The sequence below is a fragment of the Vigna unguiculata genome, chromosome 11 (genome assembly GCF_037176805.1).
Source record: "Vigna unguiculata cultivar grain cowpea cultivar isolate G323 ecotype 2 chromosome 11, ASM3717680v1, whole genome shotgun sequence".
Lineage (NCBI taxonomy): Eukaryota > Viridiplantae > Streptophyta > Magnoliopsida > Fabales > Fabaceae > Vigna > Vigna unguiculata.
Window position 1 is genome coordinate 36,346,031 of NC_140802.1, and position 18,223 is coordinate 36,364,253.

Below are 18,223 nucleotides of genomic sequence, written 5' to 3' on the forward strand. Positions count from 1 at the left end.
AAGACAAAAATACTATGTTAAGTGATGTTAGGTTGTGTATTGAATGAAAATTCCTTAACAAAATTATTGTAACTCTATTGACTATCTATTGACTATAAGACTCACACAGAAAAAATATTTAGTTGTAAGAGTTGATAGAGGATATCAAACTTATTATATAGAATTTATCTTATCATATAAGGAGAACCTAGCTCCTAAAATATGACCATGAATGAACAAGAACTCATATTATAATTGCAAATTCTCTAAATTCAATTAAACACCTAAATCTTTTAAAATTAGAGTCTATTGCCGGTGATTATTATATAAATTGAATAATATTGTTATTTTTTGGATTTGTTAGGCAAGAATTTTAATGATTTAATTTTAAAGGTATTTATTTATTTATTTTCAAAATATGCTAACTTATTCTCTTTTGTACGTGTGATTTTCAATTTATATAACAATGTATTATACGAGAGAGATTGTAATATTTATGACAGAAAAATATAATATTATTATATTATATTGATAAAATTTTGTCCAGGATAACTATAATATTGTATTATAATTATAATAGTAGTTGCTAAAAAATCTTAGACAGAAACAAAAGTCTATTCATTCTCTGTTTTAAATCATAAAGTGTAAATAAAAGTTTTAAAAATTTTTAGAAGTTGTTAGAAAAAGACGTTGGTTCTCTCGGAAAGAGTGCTAGTGTGTTATATGTGGAGCCACGTCAGGAAGGTTATCCATTCTGATTACAAAATATGATTAGACTAAGTATATGTGGCGCCACGCTAATTACCATTGTTTATAACTTTCTTTTAATTTCTATATTTTAGAAAATAAATATTGATTTTAAATAATTAAAATTACAATATATACATCATATTTTTAAATGTATGATAATTTAACAAAAAGTGTTGAATTTTTTAAAGGAGTACAACCAACAGAAATAAGTATCTATTGATGAAGTTTTTTACACACAATAATCAAAATGTAATTCTAAGTGCACGCAGAAATAATATTTTATCTGAGAAATTTAAAGTTGTTTCCTTTATTAGACACATTGAAAAATTGAGAAATTGTCTGCCACTAATCATTGCCTCACCCTAATCTTATAGTCTATTTTATTCTATTATTACATATTCTACTAGTCTTATTAGATTTTATATTAATTTCGTTTCTGGTAATACATGATTATTATTCGTTAAACAAATTTTTATATAGCATAAAATTTAGATACAGATTTCTCGCAATATAAACAATTTTCATGAGTCTTAAAGTTACTTATAACTCCCTTACTGATATCATTCTTATCACCATGACCAAGAATATGATATAATAATAGTAATATTATCTACTTGGCATAAATAATAAATAACTTTTTCATAAATTTAGAACAACACCTAATTTCAAGGACTAGATTTGTTATTTTTTAACATTCCATCTTATTATATTTTAATAACAAAAAAACAAATTCTAAGAAACTAAAAAATTAGTAATCCCTTATGTTCTTTAATCCAACTTTTTTTAATCTAATACTTCATCCTATAGTCCATTATTGCATTAGATTCTTAACATCCTCACAATAAATGTAAAAGAAAATAAAAATTGAGGACAAAGAATTAAAAAGGAAAAACCAAGATAAAAAGAGTGTGTATAGATGATGGTTGGTGACGAGAATAGTAGTAGTACACAATAAACTAAACTCCTTATATTTATATATATTTTATAATTATTTTCTTATCTTAAGATTTATCACATTTATTTATTTATTATTTTCCGCGCGGAATTCATACCATAGTCACGATTAAGGGTATAATTATTCTATTATAAAATCCTATTATCCGTGAGTTCTTCCTTCCCTCGTACCTCAACTTCATTGTTCTTCTTCCTTTCTTCTTGCTTCTGTCTTTGCCCTTCAAACCCAATTTTCTTCTTTTTTTCGATCGACCTTTCAACGCCTTGCAATTCTAATTGCACCCTCCAAACACAAACTTCCCTTCTCTACTCACTTGTAAGTATTCAAACTCCCCCCTTTCTCTCTTTCTCTTTTTCTGCACACCATATGAAAACATGGGTCATGCACTTTCGTTTTTATTTTCCTTTACTCACCTTATTTATGTGTTCTTAGCCTCTTTTGTTCATCTGGGTGTTGAAATTTTCCATCAAAAATGTTTTTTTTTCTTGTTTTCTTTTGTTGTTCTTGTGAAAACTGCTTGGCCTTCAATTACTTTATCTCTGCGCAAGGAAACTTATGAAGTAACTATCAATACTCTGCGATGATGATTGAGATCCTGATTTTTATGTTTCTAATAGATGAAAACAAATACCACTGTCTCTTTTTATGTTCAACACACGCCACTGTACTCCACTGTTCATTGATGGCTGAATTTTGTTTTCTCTTGTGGCAGATCTAAGAGAACTTTGTTTAGGGTGTGTTTGATTTTTATTTTTGGAGAACTGATTTTAGTACAAAAGTGATGCAGTATGAGATTGTTTTAGAAAATAGTTTTTAAAACCAGAAAACGAGAAGCAAATCCTACAGAATTTTCTTGTTCCAGCAAAAAGTGATTTGGTGATGGATGGTGGATATCAGAAACTTTTTTTTTTCCTTCAGAGTACATGATCTGCATGATACAGGACATCCCTGAGATTTTGGACATAGGTTTCTCTGTCTTTTTGACTTTTCTTTTGCTTTGAGCGATATTTTGCTATTGAATCTTTCAATTGGAAGAACCTTTTCTGTTAGCCTAACGATGATTATCTCTTATATAATGTAATTAGGATAATAAGTAAATTGCATTGACTATTAGCGAAAGTTAAGTCTATTGGAAGAGAACTAGTCTTTGATTATGTAAAGAATAAAGGATTGAATTTCAGCTGATAAAAATATTTATATAATATATTTAGTGTCTAACAGTATTATGAACCTATCGTCTTGGAAAGAGAATTTCTGTGGGGAAAATTTTTGAAATTAGTTTATTAAGTAGATCGATGAGTTCTGCCTGCAATTGTTTCAATCTGTCAAATAAATAAAAAATAAAGTACTGATATGTTTCTTTTCAGTAGCTGTAATTGTCGTTTTTCTTGCAATTATTGACCACAAGTGATAGTAGATTTGCAAATCTTTATCACCATAACCTTTTTTCTTCCAGGAACAGAGATTAATTGGAGCTATTTTTAAAGTATTTGGATAATGTGATATGGTTAGATAGAGAGAGAAATGCAAATTTTGACAAATATGATTGTGAGTGCAATATAACAAATCATGATGAGTTTTTATTTTATAAAAATATTAAAGTTGTGTGCTTCTTTCTCCGACATAACCATGCTATGTTATTTAATCTCACGAGAAAATCCAAATCCATTTTCAACTACTTTGAAGAAATAAAATAGAATAATTTGGTTGCACCGCAACACAGACTTTGTATTCAGAGTAGGGTCTGTGAGGATAGATTATTCTCCAGTTTTCCAATTATATATATTTTTTCCATGATAAAGTCTTCTTAAAGGTGGCTGGAGAGTTGAATCAGTTGGTTCTTCCCAAATTTAGCATTTGAAACTGTTAAAATATTTTTATGTAAATTTTACTTTTAAAAAAATTATTCTTCAAAACATAAATATTTGGCAGCTAGGAGTGGTTGTCATCCATAACTTGAACTTGTCAACTCTAGCCACACTCGACCACACCCTCACCAACCAAGTAATGCCTTGATGAAATAATCATCACCCTTTATAGAAAGGTAGTTTCCAAATATTTGTGAATGATGTTGCTACTCTAATATTATCGTGTAAACCTTTTGATTTGATCTCAAGAATTTGGTTTTCATTTGGTTGGTTGATATATCTCACTTAATGTTTTTGCCTTTTCTATTTACATAGTACACATTCATTGATTTTGAGAAACAGTTAGCATATGTTAGGTGTGAGGAAATTTGGAGATAACTGTACAATTGTACTATTAAAGGTTGACATTTCTTACTTCAACCTTTAATTTTGAGTTCTTTCTAAAATTTAAACCCCCTCATCATAACAAAACTTCATTCATGAAAACTATGGATCAATCTCTAATAACATGAGGCACTCAACTTATACATGATGTGCTTATTGCATTTCAGGTTCAGGTACCTGTAAGAGTAAACATTGGAAAATTGAAGGGAAAAAATGGCCTTAGATAACATGGAGGAGACTGTGCCCCAGAACGAAAAGTGGAAATCTTCCAATGAAGTGATTGCAGATTCTGATATAAATGCCTCTAGTGGCTTTGACTGCAACATCTGCCTTGAGTGTGTGCAAGATCCAGTTGTCACACTTTGTGGTCATCTTTATTGCTGGCCATGCATATACAAATGGCTTCATTTTCAACGTACCTCTTTAGACAGTGAAGAGCAACAGAATCCACAATGTCCAGTATGCAAATCAGAAGTTTCTCAATCCTCCCTTGTTCCATTATATGGCCGTGGCCTAACCACAAGACCTTCTAAGGGGAAAACACATCAAGTTGGAACTGTCATACCACAAAGACCTCATGGTCCCAGATCATTGAGTACCAGCAGTGTTTCCCAACCTATTTCTCAAAGTTATCAATATCCCTATGGTAATCCTTATTATACTCAGCAATTCAACTCAGTTCCAAGTGGTTATACCTCACCAATGCTTAGAACAAGTGGTTCACTTGACAACACATTTGGAATCTTTGGTGAGATGATATATGCAAGGGTGTTTGGTAACCAGGTCACAAACATGCATCCATATGCTAATTCGTACAATCTTTCTGGGATCAGTAACCCAAGGATGAGAAGACATTTAATGCACGTTGATAAATCACTCAGCAGAATAAGTTGTTTCCTCCTATGCTGCCTAGTTTTGTGTCTCCTCTTATTCTGACTGATACTTCCTTTTTATCTTTAGTCATAGCACATCCTTGCATAGAATACAATATCCCATTGATCCAGATGTATTCTATGTTAGAGAAGTTGCAAATTAATGCTGAGTTATGTGTAATTATTTATTACCATTCTCTCTGGTAGTTATTTATATATGAAATGAATAATCATATTCTTACATGATTTATCTCTACCTTCTTGTACAACACTTTTTATTGGGGAGTAGAATTATACCCCAGAGAAAACAAGGATAGTATAACCTGGTGATTTTTTACGTTGACTAGACCAGCCCAGTCCACTGTGTTGGCCTACCTGAACTACAACACTGACAGTCAAATAGAAAGTGAATTGAATTGACCCACAACTATTTTTTTTTTATTTGATTTGATTCAGTTCAATTTGATTAACCATTTAATATCCATATATGGTTTAGTTTTTTAATCAAACAGTTTTTCACAACCTGTAATTCAATTTATCTCAATTTATTTCAAAACATCCTCATAAACAAGTCATATCAGTTGTGAAATTTCACATTTATGACATTTACAGTTACTTTGTAAATTTTCTCACTAATTTGAAGTACAATGAGTCATTTGTAAGATTCTTAACCCTTTACCACTGACCACTTTCATGCCTAAAGAGAGAACCACTTTGAGAGAACTTCCAAGCTCTGTTGAAATCAAATTCATACATCTCTGACCAGTTCACTTGGTATTCTACTTCTAGCCTTTAAACATGTTCAAAACCAACTAACAATACTTCTACTCTAGTTTTAGTCTTTAAACTTGTTCAAAACCAACCAATAATACTTCTACATAAATAAAGGACTAATAGGAGGATTGAGGATAGGAATCACTTATTGATAGAGGCAAGCATAGGATGCGTATGGCCTTGGAAGTCATACCTTATCCATTGCTTTGGAGGAAGCTAGTTGCTGTGGTCCATGCAATAAAATGCCAACTCTTGTTGTTCTAATCTTCTTCCAAGTTTTGGCTTCTCTAAGTAGACGAGTGACTGTACAAGGACTAGGGGTCTAGGACATTCAAGCTTAGCATCTACAGAAACCTCTGACAAATGGTAACTAAATGATGCCAATGCATGGAGTTGGCACTGTATTTCAGTTGTAAAATGGTAAATTCTGGGAAAAATATTGTCACATCATGAAAAAAGACTTTGTGTATGGCATGCTCTTTCTTTACGTTATTCTTGTTCAATTTGATGATCCTGAAATGAAAATGACTACTAGTAATGGGGGCACAACACCTATTGTTCACAGAAATCGATTTAGTGATAATGAAAGTGACTTGTGGTCCCAGTTGTCGTTTGAAGCGAAATTGCCGCTCCGTCCCTGTCCTTATCCTTCGTCATTTAGAAGGCTGAATCCAAATTCGATTCACTGTCTTGCCAGCAATGATTTTCCACGTGAAACACAGATTTGAAGAGGTTTGCAGATAGGAATTCAGCAATTATATTCACACAAGGTGACTTACTGGTTGGACGAGAGGGAAGGAAAAAAAATAAAAAATCGTGGATTCGATCTTCATGATAATAATTTGAAGAAATAAAATTGATTAGATGGATTTAGAAGGAAAGGTGTGAGAGATTGTAGATTTATCTTTTCCACATATAATATATCAAACAAAATAGTTGTTATGTTTTAGAAATATGAAGTTATCGATTAGTATTGGTATGAACAAGAGATTAGATACTCAGTTCATGAAAAGTGTTAGACAAGGTCAAACTATTTTTCAAGTATTGGTTAGTAAATGATTAATTTTTGTCTAGGAAGTATGTTATGTTATCTTTAGTAGGATCTCTTTTTTCTGGATTTGGATTGTTTTCCTTCGAAGACTTTAACATGAGAAGTTTGAAGAAATTGAAGCAATTAGCTCTTAGAATTTGGACTTGTTGTATTCTTTCTTTCGATTAAATCCAATTAATTACGATTTGTTTAAATTTACATTCATTTATGTCTATATCCTATCTAAATTTGCATTTAGAGAATTTTTCGAATCAATTATTTGATAACTTTATTTAATAAAAAATAATGTAAAGTCATTTTATTATATTTTGTTTAGGGATGTCAACGGGGCGGGTAGGATACGGGTAGTACCTCCCCCGTACCCTACCTGCTCGATAAATATTCGCCCCATATCCGTATCTATATCCGTCGGGTATCCGTGATGCGGGAACCCGTCTATTTTTTTCATATCCACGAATATTCACGGGTACCCACGGGTATTTATAAAATTATTTAAAAAATAAATATTTAATCATAAATTCAAATAAAATAAAATACATCAGTGTCATTAATTTTAAATAAAATTGAAACAAACTCAAGTCCATACACGTCCAAATAATTATAAAAATAAATATAAAATGACGTTCAACACAATAGAAATTCTTTAATTAATGTTTTGATCAACAAGTCCACTTTCTCCGATTGATTCCTAAAAAATAATCAAATAATAAACCCCAACTGCCACGTGCCAAGTATTTTTATTTTGATTTTATCATTTGACAACAAGCATACCATAAACGTCATTGTATATATAGGCAGTGGCTGATCTTGATCAAGAATGTTGGAGGGGCCAAAGTAATATGGTTATTTGATTTTGATTGAATTATTAATATAATGTTTTCAAAAAATAACTTATGTAACTGAACAATTGAATCATTAGTATAATGTTTCAAAATATGTGAAGAAGTAGAATCTATGTTGTTTTTCATCTTCACGTAGTTTTTCTTGTATCACTTTAAAAAAAAACATTTATTATTTTATTCTTCATCAATATACTTTTTTTAAATATATTAAAAAATAATTTGTTATAATCTAATAAAAAATTGAGAGACATAATTATTAAAAGAGAAATATATGGTAGTCAAGTCACATAATACATTATTTTTTACTTTTATAATAATAAAAAATGAATATATAAGATACTCATGAGATAAAAAAAATAATTTTAATAACCACTAAACTAATATTTCATTATCAAGTATAACAAGAGAGTTACATCTTGTTATTCGAGAAAGAAAAGAAACAAATAAGAAATAAGAGCAAAAATAATGAATATATATATATATATATATATATATATATATATATATATATATATAACTTTATTTTTTCTTCAAAAAAAAAGAATACAAGAGTGAAAAACTAAAAAGACAATGAGAAAGAAAATAAAAAATATCTTATTAAATATTTTATTTAATTACTCTTTTGGTTACTATTTCCAAAAATATCAAGATCTTCCTCTGTTTTTTAGTCTCAATTTAATCTCAATTGTTTAGTCACAATTTGATATTTTTAGATAAAAATGTAGATAAAAAAGTAATTAAACATAAATATTTGTATTCTTTGTTATATTTGATTTTATGTTTTATTATTTATTAGTATTAAATATTTTATTTTATAAAAGAAATAAAAAAAATTAACTTAATTTTTTCATTTTTTAAAATACACTATGTATAATTTAAAAAAATTTCAAAATTCTTAAAAGTTTCAAAAACATATATATAATTTTAAAAAAAATCAAAAATATTTGGGGGACCAAGGCCCCTCCCAGCTTCATAGAAGCTCCGCCCTTGTATATAGGGTTGGATGTATATGCTCAATTTCAAAGAAGGAAAAGAGAAGAATGTCAATGGGTGTAATTGGAAGAAGACAACGTACCAATACTTAAAGCTGGAAGAATGAAGACAGAAGAATATAAGATGTGCAGCTTAGAAAATATTAGATCATAATATTTTGTGAATTAAAGTTTAGCGGGTACGAGTATCCACGGGTACGGATACTATGATACCCGTACCCGTCCCATTAACATACGAGTATCAAAAATACCCGTACCCACGGGTAGCGAGTATCCATTTTTAATATCCGTTTTCTACCCATTGCGGGTTTTATCTGCGGATACCCGCGGATACGGATATTTTTGACATCTCTAATTTGTTTATATATATATATATATATATATATATATATATATATAACAAATATATGAACAAAATAAAATAACAAGTTTTTCTTCATGTAACATATATCTTATATATATTATATATTATATATTTCATATTTTACAATCTTTACACATTTTTAATATTCAATATAACCCCTAATATTTTATATTGTAATATGATTCTAAAAATTTATAAGTTCACATCCCAAGCTTAACCAACACACACCATAATTTGCATATTTACATGGTTGAATTTCATTTAATGCTTAATTGAGGTTTAATAATTATTAAAAATTATCTAAATCTTCTATTGTTTGACTTTTGTGGATAGTGAAATAACTTTACTGTTATTTTTATTTTTTTTATTGGCAATCAATTTATTTATTTTTCAATAATTTCTAATTTGTCTCTCAACTCATATTTTTCCTTAAGAATAAGTTGACATGTAAGTTAACTAGTCAAAGTTAGAACAAATTAAAGATACAAGACTACCTAAGTTGAAGATAAAAAAGCCGAAAATAATGATCACATAATCTTTTAATCGACAAAATCAAAGATACTTAAAAAGATTGAGCATCCAACTTAATGATATTTTTATTATTAAAAGCTTAATTAAAAATATTCAAATTTATTTGCCTAAATTATTATTTTATTATACTATTTTGTTTTTACCAATTTAAATATAATCTTTTTATTCATTTAAATTTCATATGTCTATTTAAATAAAAAGATATGCATTATTATTTTATATTTGATATACAATTTATAACTTTAGTGAATATGTTATTGGAGAAACAAAGCCCTATCCTAAGTGATGGTGAGACCGTATAGCAACTAACGTTGTGAATTATTATAAATGAATATATTTAATAGTAACCTACCGTAACCGTTCACCGGTTTTTTAATAGAATCATTTGCTGAATATTGAATTGTCAATTCAGCTCTTTTTTCATTTACTTCACTTTCTTTGGTCATAACATATAATATCACCATTAAATGAAAAAAAAAAAAGGAAGCTTTACTTATAGTGCTTATCCTCAATCTTTATAAGAATTTAATTTTTTATTTATTTTTCTGAGGTACTTGCTGCATTTCTATGAACATGGACCCTATTTCACTATCAATCTCCAAAGGTACTTCAGCTTGTGAGGGGTTTGAATTTGATTGATCGCTAGAGTAATGCTTATGACATTATTATCTATCTAGCTAGTTATATTATATAGTGCCTGGTTAACTAAAGGATACATCAAAGTCATAAGATAACTTTTTATAGTTTATTATAGCCTTTAGGTGTGGCAGGCGTTAGCCCATAAAGAACCAAACACTACACAAGAATCATGAAGCCTTTGTTTCCGAAATCTCCATCCCACCCTATAGCCGAAATAATAATAATAATAATAATAATAATAATAATAATAATAATAATAATAATAAAAACAATGAGCTTCTTCATGTACTCCACGTTTTTCTTCCAGCACTCTTAAAGATGCCGTTCTTTTCCATTTTACCCCTAAAGAAAGTTGTTCACCGGAACACTCCGGTTTGATGACCCTAAATCTGGAAGTATGTATTGAATTACTAAATTTGGGAAGTTTGACGACCAGAATATGTAGTTCGGAGAACAATTTTTGAGGGGTGTGGTTACTGGAATAACTAATCTAGAATACATCTCAGAATGTGGAAAACAATAACGAGAATGAAGAATCTTGTGTGCATAGTTGTAGTTGTCATCAACGACCTCAACATTCATTCTAGAAATTAATTCCGGATTCGGAAATGTCTAAGCAAATTCGCTAATCTGATAATGCCTAACTGGACTGGTCAATCTGGTAACACCTAACCGGTGTTGCATAAACTAACAAAAATACGAACAAAAAGACTTCATGAGACGTGTAGATTCATCACCTTAAGGGCTTAATCGTGGTATATTGTGCAAATCCCCTAAGATATAACAAGAACTTCTCAGATTTTTTTGAAGATCTCAAAACTAATAAGTATCTCTTAACATATTAAATAAAAAACAATGATTATTTAAGAAAGAAAGTGATAAAAGATGAGAAGAGCAAATGAAACAAAGAACAAATGAAAGACGTGTCAATGTTTCAGAGGAGCCTTAGGACACCTATTTATAGGTGTAGAGGCATGGGTCATAGACCCTACTTTTCGCAACTCAAAATCCTTCAACGCATCAGCCTATAAATTACGGAGGAGTTCTCGCAACTTCATTGAAGGCCGCCAACGAAGAAGCCCATGTCTTACAAAACTTGAAACACAATTGCGGAGCAAAAATGCGACGTTAGATCTCAACGTTTCAACAAAACAAAAAACCACCTTTGGTTGCTTGCTTTTTGCTCAGAGAAGCAGAAAAAAACCTAGGTTATGTTTTGCATATAATAGTCCTTTTGCAATACATACATACATACATAGATACATACACTCATATAGGTGATTTCATCAAGCTTATGTTGCAAAGCATCACCACCTATAAGGGATGTGAAAACAATTAAAACTTTGTTTAAACTAAAATCCTTACACCATATAGAATTTTAATTACAAAATTTAACCTCTCAATAATGTAGTCTCTAGCACTTATAAACACAACATAGGAATGAACATAATTGATTGAAAATCAATTTAGTGTTATCAGAACTAACAAATGACTTGTTTTTACCCATATGAACCTTATTCATGGGATCTTCAATCACAAAAGTTGGATTATCATTACTTGTTTGTTTCTAAGTGGCGTAAGTCTCATTCCCCTCGCTCTAAAATCATTTCTTCCCAAGGGTTTTGTCAGAGGATTTGCTAAATTTCGTTTTGACTTCACATAACTATTGTTGCTTCACCAAATTATGTATCAATTGTATATGCCCATTCTTTCCATTGTAGTTCTTGTTTTTAGCTATTACTATTGTTGATTCACAATGTATTGACATAGATGAGGTTGGTTTCATTCCTAATGAAATGTTTGCTAAGAATTTTTTTAACCACTCAATTTCACTACCAACCATTTCAAGAGAAAAAAACTTAGATTCCATTGTTGATCTTGCAATAATTGTTTGTCTGGTTGATCTCCATGTAATCGCACCACTTCCAAGTGTGAATACATAACCATTGGTGGAATTAATCTCATCGGAATAAGAGATCCAATCCGCATCATTGTATCCTTCTAGTATAGTGGGAAATCAACTATATTCAATGGCATAATCCATTGAACCTCTTAGGTATCTCATAAGTCTTGCATGTTCATCCCAATGTTCCTGATTAGGACTTTGAGTGTACCTACTCAGTCTACCTACTAAATAATATTTGGTCTAGAAAAGCTCAATAAATGCAATAAGATCCCAAATATCTGGGCATACTGAGATTGAAAAAAAGATTCCCCTTTATTTTTTTTTTTAATTTAAAGTTAACATCATAAGGGGTACTCATTTGTTTGAAGTCATAATACCCAAACTTTTTAAGAAGTTTTTCAATGTATTGTTCTTGGGATAGTAATATACTATCTTCCTTCCTTATGATTCTAACACCTAAAACTACATTGGCTTTATCCATGTCATTCATTTCAAACTTAGATCCTAGAAAAAATTTAGTTCAAGAGACTATATAATGCATGCACCAAAGATTAACATGTCATCCATAAACAAATGTATAATGACACAATCATCATTTTTCAATTTAGAGTGCACACATTTAAAGGAAATATATTACATAGATCTATCACGAACCTTTAAAGGAAATATATGTTCAAAGAACTTAACATTTTTTGTCTCCATTACAATATTATACTCAATTACATCACTTTTAAGAACAAGAAACCTATAGGTAGCACTATGTTCTGCATAGCCTAAGAACATACAATCAGAGGTTTTAGGGTCTATTTTCCTTTTCTTTAGATCATATAACATTACCTTAGCTAGGCACCCCCACACTCTTAGATATTGAAGATTAGGTTGATAACCTCTCCATAACTTATAGGGTTTTACTAGTTTTCTTATAAGGTATCTTATTTTGTAAAAAACATACAGTAAGAAAAACTTCTCCCTAAAGGTTATCAGGTGCACTAGAAATAATAAGCATGACATTCATCATTTCTTTAAGAGTTTTATTCGCTTTCAGCTACTCCATTAGACTCAGATGAATATGGTGGGGTTACTTCATGGATAATACATTCTCTAACACAACATTCATTACACAATACATCATCACCACCTTTATATGATCTAATCACAATACAAATGTATTTTACTTCAATCCAAACTTATCACATATCATCAATCACAATATATTTAATCAAATTGATATATTACTAATACATTGTGAGATATTAAACTACAAAATTTCCATTATGAATACCAAAATTGTGAGATGTATTTCTCTAACCACATACATCTAATTGACAATCTCAACCACCAAAGCGAAGAACCATATTTCAAGAATTATTTGTCAAAATTTCAGCCTGTCCAACTGTTAACGAAGTTGTTACCAAGATAGCCCAGAAGCAAAAACTAAGTTGGTGCCCAACACCCTAAATTGGCGCTCAAAATCCCATGGTGCTCACTGTCAAGTCAGCGCCCAATGCGACTAGGGTACCAACCAACGTCCTGGACCTCTAAAGCTCACTGCCAAGTGAGTGCCCTACTAGGAAAATAATCAAAAATAAATAATAATAATAATAATAAATATTATATAAGAATAAGAAAATTATATAGATAATAGAAGATCCATCAAGTAAAAAAATAATAATAAAATTATGATAAAATTATATTTAAAGAAAGAAATATAAACAACTTGGGTTAAGGGACATAGAGTGTTGTTCTTAGAAAGAAAACACCCCTATTGCGCAAGGCAAAACAAAATTATATGCGTTTCTCTCCCAATATACAACAATTGGTCAGATCTATCAAGTGTAATGAAGAATCTCTGAACTTTATGAACACCAATGTCTTAAAAGACAATATAGAGCATGAGACTGAAAAGAAAAAAAAACACTTTTTATGAGCTTATGTGTTTGTTATGTCCTATGCTTATGAAAATATGTAGTATTTATAGGTAGAAGGGAGTAAATAGTATTGAATCTGATTAAATAAAATAATGATTTAGTTGTTGCACGTTACAACCTAATTCATGTATCTTGTTTCATGAGTCTCATTTAAAGACATGCCCATGTCTCAGAATGTGGGTTCCACCATCACACTCATTAAGTAAACCTTAAAAGGATAGTTTGTGACTCACACCTCTACAATAATTATCATTAAGTTTATTAAAGGTATTTTAAAAAAATAATCATAACAATGGACACACCTCTTTAGTAATGCCTTAATTGGTATTACCTGGTTGAATTATGCTAGACCATCTTTAAGTTGGTTAATAGTGTCAGATAGATATTGATTGGCAATCTGAAGTATGGTCGAGTGTTTACACTGGATCAGCCTTATGTTGGTTGACTATAGCTTGGTGTTTGACCGAAGGTTCTATACTATACAACTATAATATGTGCATTAATATGTTACTAAAAATATTTGTAATGATAATAGTGTTAGTAAGAATGTTTAAAGAGAGATATATTTTAAAAGATACCAAATCAAGTGATGTTTGGGACATGATGGGTACATGTTTCATTATCCCATCTCTATCTTTGAAGTAAAAGTTCATCACTATCTTTGTATCTAATGGATATACTATTATATTTGTCTTATCCTCATCTTTACTAGATAACGAATTTACTTGGACCTGCATCTTTATACGATTTTTTATTATTCTAAATATCAATTATTATTGGTTTTAAATACATTGAAAGATTGTGATATTGTTACATGTAAATCTAATATCCAATGGTTACTCTTCGGCAAATTACCATAGGTAACACATGAAATAAAGAAGAAGACAAATGAACAAAGTTAATAAAGTTAATTTTAAAAAAATTATAAAAGGAAAGTAAATAATCAAGTTAAAAAATATTTCAAATGTCTATTTACTACCTTTTCCTAAATTATAATGAGATTCCTTTTCTCTTTTTTATAGAAATGATGAATGTAATACATCACTTCCTCTCGGCTAGATAACGAATGAACTACCCCCAACAATACTATGTGACGTACTCCAATCATCACCCTCGCTAGCCGCATCAATGTCCAAGTTGGCGTTTTTTGGTTTAGAGTCCTCCTTCAGAGAACCAACCACCTTACGACTCCGATATTGCCCCCTCAAGTCCAATGCTTTTGTTGGACTAATTGTCACCTCTCAAGGCTGATGACCATTCCCTTTGCTGAAACAAGACTCCAAAATTGACGAAGTTGCATCGTTCGCATATCCCTTACCTTCCCCATCTGAAAGCTCCTCAATCAATCTAATCCTCTATATGATCTAATCCTCTTACACATCAAAGACTTCATCCTTATGTTTGACTAAGTACACTTTGGTGTATCTAGAATAATAATTTATAAATATTACAAAATAAATTTTATCACCTCTAGACATGGTTTGTTTTAAATAAGCTAGACCAATATGAATTATTCTTAACAATTCAGTTTGAGATTCTAAAGAATGACAAGTTTTCTTTGTTAATTAAGATTATACACATATATCACATTTACTACTTTGCTTATCATACATATTAATTAATCTTAATAGTTGTAATTTCATAACATACGAGGAGTTCACATGTTCTAATCTAGCATGCCATATATCACACAAATCAATATTATAAGCAAATGAGTAACATTTATTAATAATTTCAGAAATGTTGAGTATAAAAAGACATTGATCATAATATCCCTTCCCCACAAACACATTATTCTTTCTGATAACACTTTTGTCATATTCAAATGACACTTTAACACCAACTTTTCCCAACAAGGCTACAAAGATTATTTTAATTGATTGATGGCACATGAAGCACTTCACTTAAGGCCAAAGTCTTCCCATATGTGAGGTTCACAATAACTTTCCTTTTTCCCATAACATGAGTTATCCTGGAATCACCGACATACACATGTTTCTTTCCCTCCTACACTATTGTAGAAGGTAAAAACACTTCTCTTTACACATATGTGCCTGGTAGCACAAAAGTATACAATTCATTTGCTCACATTAATTGGTCATAAGATTTAATTCGAAAACGACCACAATAATTGTTTTGCCTACTTCGACTATATTTGCTTCAAGAGAATTATCGTTCCTAATAACTCTATTTCTTTTAAAAATGATGTTAGATGCAATTGGACGAGAAATCTTAAAATTAAATTTACTCTTATGATCAAGTTTTTTTCTCGTACCTTTTTAAAGCTTTAGTAGATAATGTCCTAGCCCTTGTAGCAAAGCAACACACTCCTTAGTTCCGCCGGTGTGAGTGTCGTACTCTCTCGCATGGGGAGAGGAAAGATGTTTCGTCCTTAGTTATGAGTTGTTATTAAGTATAGTGCATAATGTGTGATTCACAGAAGCTTTTACTCGTAAGTCCTTGAGGAGCAGAGGAGACAGGTTCGGTGCTGCGATGGTAGGACGACTCGAACCCTTGGGTTCTAGAGAGCTAAATCATGTGGTGGGGAACAGGTGACACGGAAAACCAAAGTGTGACTATGATTATCATGTTTAAATATTTTACTTGGTTGGATGTGATGTTTGGTATTTCTTGTAATGTCTTATTTCGTTAAATTTCTTTTATATATAATTGTTTATGGTTAGTTTATCCTTGTTTGTTTGTTTTGTGTGTTTGTTGTATATGAGATGATCATATGACGTGTGTGTTATACCTGAATATGTGATAATTCAAATGCTTTTGGCGTGACGTTGATTGATGAAAGGATGGTGTGAACTCATGATTTTATTCTCTTTTATTAAGTTGTTTAAATTAAATATTAAAGATGATGTAATTTCTTTTATTTGTCGGATTTATTTGAAATTTTTTTAGATAATTGATGTTTTGAACTACGATATTTAATAATTAAAATATAACATTTTGCTTAAGGTTTCAACGATAATCATTTTCCGCTACACATATACATTTTATAATTTTTCGTGACATCCTAAATTGGAGTGTTATACTTAGTGTTCCACAAAGATTGTTTATGAGAAAATGAAATATGTGTGAATATTTGTTTCAGATGAGCCTTTGGAACCTATTTATAGGTGTAGAAGTATAAGTCATAGACCCCACTTTTCGCAACCCAAAACCCTTCAATGGATTAGCCCACAAATTGCAGAGGAGATCTCACAATTTCACTCAAAGCCACCAGCGACGAAGCCATGCAGAACTTGAAGCAATTGCGGAGAAAAATACAATACAAGACTCAACGTTTCAACGAAACAAAAGGCTACCTTTGGTTGCTTCAATTTTGCATAGAGAAGTGAAAAATAACCTACGTTTTTTTTTTTTTTCACATAAAAATTCTTTTGCAGTATATATGAAAAAAATAAAACAAAATATTTATTACTAATATTATCGTATATTTATATTATCTAAAATATATTATTTGATATTTAATAATACCATTATATATATATATATATATTATCTTTATTTTAGTTACATATTTTATTTATATTTTTGTAGGACTATTTTTGGTTATCTTAAGTCTACGTAAAAGTAACTAAAGTTATTTTATAGATTTATCTTTTTCCAATTGTCAAATTATATGATATTTGAATTTTATCTTAAAAGAAATAGAAAATCTTTTCAAAATTAATATTATAAAAAAATGAAATAATGGTTATCTACGACAAGAAAAAATATTGTAAATATATCTTATACCACTAAACTTTAAACAAAAATATTATGTTAAAATCAAAATTTGTAAATATATATTAAACTCAAAAGATTACTCATACATATTTATATATAAAAATAAAATCATAGTAACACAATCTTTGTTAATATAAAAAATTGACATTTTATCTATAAGAAATAATATTCTTGTTTTTGGTAATTATTTCTCCATGTGAATAAAATAAGATTAAATTTATCGACACAATACTAAAAATATAACTAATCCTATTTAACTAAATTTATCGAAAGATATGTGTCAAAAACTAATTACATATAACATCTTCCGCTCTCATTCGATCTATCTATTTAAATATATATATATATATATATATATATATATATATATATATATACCATTTAATTTATGTATATCCAACTACTTTCTATCTTTATTAAATAAATAAAATAATTATATAAAAAACAGTACCAAAATTAATTATTCCGCAAAACTATCGCAATATTATATTGTAAGTTTGATAGATATTCCATTCTACTTTATCTATGAAATATTTGTGGAACTCAAATAAAAGATGGAATATATAATATTTGATCTTAGTTTTTATGATTGTGCGTAATCTATTTTATGTGAGAAGATATAATTTATCCTTTGTATTTATAGATAC

The 18,223-nt window shown here is 29.7% G+C and overlaps 1 protein-coding gene across 2 annotated transcripts; it reads left to right on the forward strand.

Annotated features, from left to right (window-relative positions):
• Nucleotides 1-1,823: 1,823 nt before the first annotated feature.
• Nucleotides 1,824-5,051, forward strand: LOC114169801 (E3 ubiquitin-protein ligase RMA1H1-like). Of its 2 annotated transcripts, XM_085669151.1 has the most exons (3): nt 1,831-1,999; nt 3,141-3,232; nt 4,104-5,051. In XM_085669151.1, exon 3 carries the CDS (start codon nt 4,150-4,152, stop codon nt 4,870-4,872), a length of 723 nt encoding a protein of 240 aa, XP_085525277.1. In that variant the 5' UTR covers nt 1,831-1,999; nt 3,141-3,232; nt 4,104-4,149; the 3' UTR covers nt 4,873-5,051. The 2 variants fall into 2 exon arrangements, with proteins under 2 accessions (XP_027910914.1, XP_085525277.1); XM_028055113.2 differs by lacking the exon at nt 3,141-3,232 and having other exon boundaries at nt 1,824-1,999.
• Nucleotides 5,052-18,223: the final 13,172 nt, after the last annotated feature.